The following is a 7,803-nucleotide window of genomic DNA, read 5'->3' as shown; positions in this document are numbered from 1 at the left end:
GCAAAACCAGCATGATGATGGGTAGGAAAGGACCCTGGGCAGAAGATATACACAGACAAGGGGGCAGGGCCCATAGGAGGAGAGAACTACACTGTATTGGTCCATTGGCCATTTCCTTTTACTTAGTAGAGGTGAATATTGCCTGGAGGCTATTTCTGCCCTATGATTGCTTCATTTTTATGAACTAAAAATAGAAAGACTGGGAAGAGAGAATATTTTCCTCTAGTACTGGAGAAAGCCTCATAGGGGAAGAATTCAAGCAATGCACTTATTCCTGCTTATGGCATGGATTGAATTTAACATCTTTCTAAACTGCAAAGGGACAGTGATGTCTCTGCTTGTTTTCTTCTCACTAATCCAGCACTTCCATCCCTGACAGCTCAAAAATTGAGTGGCTGGCCTAAAAATAATGATTTTTTTCCCCCAAAGAAATCATCATTTGGGGGTTGTTTTTATTTGCCGTAGTTTCTAGTTGTCTGCAACTGTGGTAAAATCACAGGAGTTAGAAACGCAACAGATCAGTGCTCTTTGTCTGTCTCTGCATGTGGGTTTTTGCAAAGGTGGGGTTAGTTACCTCTTCATTGGGCCATAACAAGACCATGAGCTAGAACGTCAAACTTTGGCACCGCTGATAAATGGCACCATCTTATCCACTTTCCTTGCTAATAGATATCTATCTCATCTACCTGAAATGAAGCCAACCTCTGTTCAATCTCAGGTCCTGGCTGGAAAGTTTCCCAGAGGGGTTGTCTTCTTCATTGCTTTGGATTCAGCCAGTATGGATTGGTACCTGTTACAGGTACTCATAATCCAGTGCAGTAGCTATGGAAGACAATAAATGAACACCACTGAGGAAAAAATCTCTCCATTTGAAAGTGAATGATTTTCTCTTGATGGTATTGCACACCAGTCAGCCTATTCTGGGAACCACATTGTGCTGCTGTTTTTGGAATCACAAAGTATATTTCTGCCTTAGCATTTACACCTCACAGGAGGGCTGGTGATGTTTCTTCATTGCCAAGTAATAGGCCCAGTTGGCTTCTGGGTAAGTGACTTTGGAGAGAGGCAACTTGTAGATGGAGGAGTTCTTTGTGGTCATCAACAGAAAGGTAAGGGCAGACAAGCAGAAGGCCCAGGTACCTGATGGCAATCCAAACTGTGGGGAAAAAAAGAGAATAGTTCTTATTTGGATTTAGTGGAATCTTCCAGTCTTAACTAATTCACTGAATCATAGACAATGAGGGTGGAAGGGACCTCAGGAGGTCACATCTAAGTCTAAACCCCTGCTCAAACCAGGACCAGCCCCAACTAGATCATCCCAGCCAAACCTGTGTCTACCTGGGTCTTAAAAAACCTCCAAGGACGGAAAGTCCACAACTTCTCTGGTAGCCTGTTCCAGTGCCTTATTACCCTCCTCATAAACACCTTTTCCTAATATGTAACCCAAACTTTGCTTGCTGCAACTTGAGACCATTGCTTCTTGGTCTGTCATCTGCCACCACTGAGAACAGTCCTCTTTGGACTCACCATATAGGTAGCTGAAGGCTGCTATTAACTCCCCTCTCAATCTTCTCTTCTCCAGACTAAGTAAGTCCAGTTCCCCCAGCCTCTCCTCATCAGTCATGTCCCCCAGCCCCCGAACCATTTTCATTGCCCTCCACTGGACTCTTTCCAACATGTCCACATCCTTTCTGTAGTGGGGCGCCCAAAACTAGACACAATACTCCAGAAGTGGCCTCACCAGTGCTGAATATCTGGGAAGAGTCACTTCCCTTGATCTGCTGGCAACACTCCTACCAACACAGCCCAGTATGTCATTAGCTTTCTTCATAACAAGGGCACAGTGCTGGCTCATATTCAGCTTATTATCCTCTATCACCCCCAGGTCCTTTTCTTCAGAGCTGCTGCCCAGTCAGTCAGCCCCAGCCTGTACTGGTGCATGGGGTTGTTCTGTCCTAAGTGCAGGACTTTGCACTTGTCCTTGTTGAACCTCATGAGATTTCTTTGGCCCAACCCTCCAATTTGTGAAAGTCTTTCTAAAACCTAGCCCTACCCTCCAGCATATCTACTACTCGCCACAGCTTGGTGTCATCTGCAAACTTGCTGAGGGTGCACTCTACGCCATCTTCCAGATTGTTGTTTGAAGAAAACTGGTCCCGGGACCAACCCTAGGGGTACTCCACTTGGTACCATCTGCCAACTAGGCATCAAGCCATTCATTATTACTCAGTCAAAGCCAGCAGACCTGGAATGAATCTTCTCCAAAAGAAGACTGTATTTATTTCCCAAGGATATAGCAGCCCCTCTCCTCTTCACCAAAACAAAGCCATCTGTTGATAGGATGATACCATTATGTGGACCAGTCCCATACAGTGAGTATGGCTACCGAGGGAAAGGTATAAATCTTTCCTTCTCATGTCAGTGTAACCTCAGTGAAACCGAGTGTAAAGCAAGGCAGCATTTGGCCTGTTGGCTGTAGATCAGAGCACAGGAATGGAAGTTAGGATTTTTTTAAATTCTCCTCCTGTTGTTTCACTGACTCATCTTTGGGCCCCGAGTAGGATACTGAGAACTAGATTTTTCCAGGTATGTTTGAGGACCTTGGCCTCTCCCTCTCAGATTTCTACATATAAATTATGACTAATTCTCCTTACTTCATGGAGGTATGATAGGCTTGCTAGTTAACGTGCCAACTGTATGTTGTGGATGTTAAGTGCTAAGTCATTATTATTGTTAATGAATTTTAATGAGTGTTGTAGCTATCCCCTGAGGCAAAACTTGTCCCTGCTGGTAAAACTGAGGCTCTTAATGGGACAGACCTGCTCTGTAAATATAACTGTGTTACATCCCCTGGGAAACACTAGTGATGAAGAATAAGTATCAGAGGTTTGCATTCTGTCCTAGGCAACACAGCTCCCTTCCCTGTTATTTGTCCCTGAGTTAATTAAAACTTACCACAGAAAACATATTAGCCAGAGATGCTCCTAGATAGGCAGTAAAGAGAGCTGTGAAGAGAGACAGAGAGATTGTTCCTGGTAAGTAAGACTGCTCACAGCCATGGGGAATGAGGTAGGACAGCTGAACAAGCCCTTCCACTGCCCTGGATGGTTTTTTCCTGCTGTCCTAGCTCTGTCTTTTGTGAGAGCACAGGTGTTATCTATAGTATGGACTTCACCTTTCATAGATATCATCCCTTCCAACTTGGGCCCCCATGCATGGTGTACAGAAATCATATACTGCAGTAGAAATGCAACAATGAAAAAAAGCCGGATCGAGGAAACAATCTTTGGAAATGTTTGTGCAGAAACTGCAGTGAAGTGGCCTTACGAGGTTCCTATGGAATAGAAAATACACCCTTCCCATGTAGCCGTTTGGTTTTCCTCGCTCGGACAGACTATAAAGTGTGCCAGTGAAGGAAGAAAGCAAAATCTCAATGATGCGTTTGGGTTTCACCCTAAGATCTACATTATCCTGATCGGACAAGGAATTGCTTTATATAGCATTTCTCAAAGAACTGTGTGCTTTTTGGTTTGCGCTCCATTTATAAATTATATGTAGTGCTTAGGGTCGGAAGGGACCTAAACAGATTATCAGGTCTGACCCCCTGCCCCAGGCAGGAATAGGTGTGGGGTCATAACACCACAGCCAAATATCTGTCCAGCCTCCTCTTGAAGACCCCCAAGGTCGGAGAGAGCACCACCTCCCTTGGGAGCCCTGACTGTGGCTTTACAGTATAGTTTCAGGTAGAAGTAAGTTTTGAGAAAAGTTTTTCCTTGACCCTCTCTAGAGTTTCGAGATCTGCAGAAGCAGTTTTTGTCCCTCCCCAGTTTCCATTCACCAATACGATGCATTTATGAGTATCAAGTGAATGTGCTCGATACATCAGGACATGTCCATATACTTATCACTGGTCCCAGACATTTGCTTCCTTTTGTTGGGATACAGTGCTTGGCTGAGGGCAAAATTCATAGTTTTGGTTTGCCCTTGTGTGGTAAGAGGGGTGGCCCTGAATCAACACCTCCAAGCTAAAGGCCCTTCGGCCTTGTCTGAATTCATCTGCTTGTCTAGATGAGGACACTGTAGCTTCAGCACACCTCTAGTTTTTCATTTCCAAAGTAATAGCAGAAGCCCCATAGACACATACCACAAGCAACTGAAAGCAGGAGAGTCTGCCAGGTGTAAGCATAGAAGATGCCTCCAATTGCGATGCATGAGAGGCAGCTGTTGTAGTTCCACAAGCCGGAGTAGATGTTACTGAAAGGTGCTGCCAGGCTCAGGGCTGTAAAGGAAATCAGAAATAAGTCAGAGCTGAGCTCAAGGGAGAGAAGCAGCTGAAATCTAGAATGAAGCAGGCGTTTGAAGAGCTCTGTTCTAGATGCGACCTACGACCATTCCTCCCACACTCGGTTTTTACTCATGCAGATGTTGACCTGGATTAAGTCTACTGAAGCCAGTGGAGTTACTCTGGACTTCGCTTGGTGAACCTGGGAGCAGATTCGAGCTGTACGAGTGGAGTAGGAGATACATGAGTGAATGGGAGAGGTTTTGCCACCTGCCCATTTCAGAACCAACAGCTTTGTCTCATTCAGAAAATGATTACCCAAAAACCAAAAGTAAGTACATTTCTAGTTTATGTATTGAGTTTGATATAAAAATATTTCAGCCCTTCAAACTTTATGACAACAATGAAGATGAGAATTTCATCTAAAACATGTAAACATTCAAATTTGTAGTTGAAAAATGAAAACTTCCACCAACATATTTGAAGTTTTGTCAAACGTTCTTTTTTGTCAGATACTTTCCGTTGGAAACATATTTTTTGATGGCAGCATTTTTCACTGGGTCTAATTCTCTTTATTTCAAGTGTGCGTGTACAATATGGGATCATAAGAAAATAGGGCCGGTAGGGACTTGAGGAGGTCATGTACTCCAGTCCTCTGCTCAAGGCAGGATCATCGCTGACTATATTATCCCAGTCAAGACACCCATAAAATAGAGAATTTATACCTGCCACTACCCCCACCGCTGATCCGATCACAGCATGCAGACAAATGAGCGGAGAGGAAATGAGCAAAGCAACCAGGAAGATGCCTCCAGTCCAGGGGTTATCACAGCCGTACACCTGTCCAACTCCAACGGGAATGGATTGGAACAACTATATCAGTTTGAAAAAGATAAGTTTTTATCTAGTCTATGATTTTGTTTTTAACGTTGATGTCCTGAAGTGCAAACCTGTGAAGACAGCCCAAATGCTAAATAGAGATTTGCCCTTAGTAATTACAAGAGGATGAAATGCAAACTCTTAGGCCTGTGGGCAGTTGAGGTTGAGGATGTTAATATGGGCAATGGGGAGGAGTATGAGATGTCACTCATGAGGAGTATGAGATCCCAGTTGCCCGTTCACGCATTTTGCTGCCTAGCGAATCTGTACAAGACTTGGACCCACCACTTATGGATGGTACCTATGCAATTTAATAGGAATAAATGAGTAGGAGTCCACAGATAGTTTTCTAAGTAACTATACGACTTAATCAAAATATCCCCTTTTAAAGTTTATTTTTTTCACTAATATTTTAAAATTCAAAGCCAAGGATTCGGTTTTCTATTGAACTCTATATAGAGTGACTCTTTTGCATTTAAACCTTACATAACATTCCCTTCCATCACATCACTCTCATACACCGTTCACTTTTTTAAAGCCTTGTGATGAGTCACCACCAGCGTTTCGAACCACGATGGTCGCAAGACAGAGCTTTGAGTCTGTCCGAGCCAGGTCCATCTTTCACAGGAAATCTTCCTGATTTTAAGGCCAGAGGAAACCATTACATCATGTAGCCTGACCTGATTTACAGACCAGTTTCATCTAGTTACTGATGGATCGAACCCAAGAACATGTTTGATTAAAGGAGTCTGGATATGAAGGCTTGGTAGATCTTGATAGTTTGCTTCAGTCCTTAATCATTCTCACTGTTAAGCATCGGGCCCAATTTCTCCTGTGAATGTTGCTGTCTTCAGTTTCTATTCATTGGTTCTTCTTATGCTTTCTTTTGTTATATGAATGAGCCTTTTAGTACCCTGCATTTTCACCCCATGTAATAAATGTCCTATTCTGTAATCAAGCCACCTCTTCATCTTTTTGAGGTCTTTATAACATATTTTCCAGGCATTTCACCTGCTGCTATGGGTTTTAAAGCAGCTGATTACTTGCACACAGGAGTGATTTCCACCGCAAGATCTTTTTAAGGGTGCTGCAGGGTATTGGGGAAATAAGCAACTGCTCCTCCTCTCTGTGCCTGGTCCCTGGGCGAGGTGGTAAATACTGCATTAAATACATGAGTTTTTGAAATAGGGTGCAGCTCAAGAGAGATGTTATGAAAGGGTGCCTCGAGTCTGAAAAGGTGGAGAACCGGTGAGGAACCACAGAAAAATATATATTCAGGATTATAGGCTTTCTTGGTGCTTGCAACCAGCCTGTGCTTCATAGCTGCCACTTCTGGGGACTTTTTCGTAGAATCATAGAAAATGAGGGTTGGGAGGGACCTCAGGAGGTCATCTAATCCTAACCCTTGCTCAAAGCAGGTCCATCCCAACTAGATCATCCCAGCCAAGGCTGTGTCTACCTGGGTCTTAAAAACCTCTAAGGATGGAGATTGCACCACCTCTCTGGGAAATCTGTTCCAGTGCTTTACTGTCCTCCTAGTGAGAGAGATTTTCCTAATATCTAATTGAATCTTCCCTTGCTGCAACTTGAGACCATTCCTCCTTGTTCTGTTATCTGCTACCATCAAGACAGTCCAGCTCCATCCTCTTTTGAACCCCTCTTTAGGTAGTTGAAGGCTGCTATTAAATCCCTTCTCAGTCTTCTCTTCTGCAGACTAAATAAGCCCCTCTCCCTCAACATCTCATTATAATTCATGTTCCCCAGACCCCTCACCATTTTCACTGCCCTTCTGCTGGACTCCCTCCCTTTCATCTGTTAAAAGGTGTCTTAATGCATCCCCCATTATAGTCAATGGCAGTCAAGTTGGACCTCACAGAGCCTAGGCTTGAACAAACCTACGTGTTGTTAATCTTTCCCTGGCCCTCACATTTCTGGATCCCAGATCTTTCCAGACTTAGGACCTTTATGTTTCATTTGCATAGGACAGAAATTAGCCTGGTGTTAATAGCTAAAGGGAGAGCTCCTCTCAGTTCCACCCTTAGGTCCAGTCTCAGTACAATCGCATGATTACCAGTGTCCTCTCTCTTTGCAAGAATGCATTTTGGGGAATTTTAGTCACATGTGCCAGGGAAATGACACAGTTCATCACGAATCTCCCTTACTCGTTCAGCTGCTTCTTACCATCCATCCTTCATTTAGCCATGTAAAGCTCACAGTTGGATGTGTTAATATGTAATTCAGAAGAGACCTATGTAGAGGGGGGAATTCATTTATTTCCAGGAACTGACAACTTCTGCCTTACTCCTCCAAGACAAATACCTCATTTTAATGAACATTCATTTGATGCTCTTTCCCTTTGGCCTGTCAGCAAAAAAGGGCTTACAGTTTTGGAGAGCCATACAAAAAATTAGAAGATGGTTCCTAGACGATACCTTTTATTAGACCAAGTTTCCCAGTTGGTCTAATATTAGGGACCAATATTAGAACTCTCGGTTCTAACTTTTGGAACCGAGAGTTTTAATATTAGACTGGCTGGGAAAGCTGGTCCAATAAAAGGTATCGTTTTGGAGCCAAGAGTCCTAGTTTTTTGGATGTTTTCCTGTCTCAGTCCAACACGGCTACCAAGTACACCCCGGAGAGCC

General features: G+C 43.6%; 1 protein-coding gene across 1 annotated transcript in view; it reads right to left on the bottom strand.

Annotated features, from left to right (window-relative positions):
* Positions 1–423: 423 nt before the first annotated feature.
* Positions 424–7,803, bottom strand: part of SLC14A2 (solute carrier family 14 member 2) — a 58,470-nt gene continuing 51,090 nt past the window's right edge. The window contains 4 exon segments of the mRNA XM_019518293.1: positions 424–1,156; positions 2,956–3,005; positions 4,145–4,279; positions 5,008–5,155. Of these exon segments, the coding sequence (XP_019373838.1) occupies positions 980–1,156; positions 2,956–3,005; positions 4,145–4,279; positions 5,008–5,155 (510 nt within the window). The 3' untranslated portion in view covers positions 424–979.

This window comes from Gavialis gangeticus, unplaced genomic scaffold, assembly GCF_001723915.1.
Source record: "Gavialis gangeticus isolate Ggan-Ray unplaced genomic scaffold, GavGan_comp1, whole genome shotgun sequence".
Classification (NCBI taxonomy): domain Eukaryota; kingdom Metazoa; phylum Chordata; order Crocodylia; family Gavialidae; genus Gavialis; species Gavialis gangeticus.
Note: the sequence above shows the minus strand (reverse complement) of the source record. Positions and strands in the feature narration are given on the sequence as shown.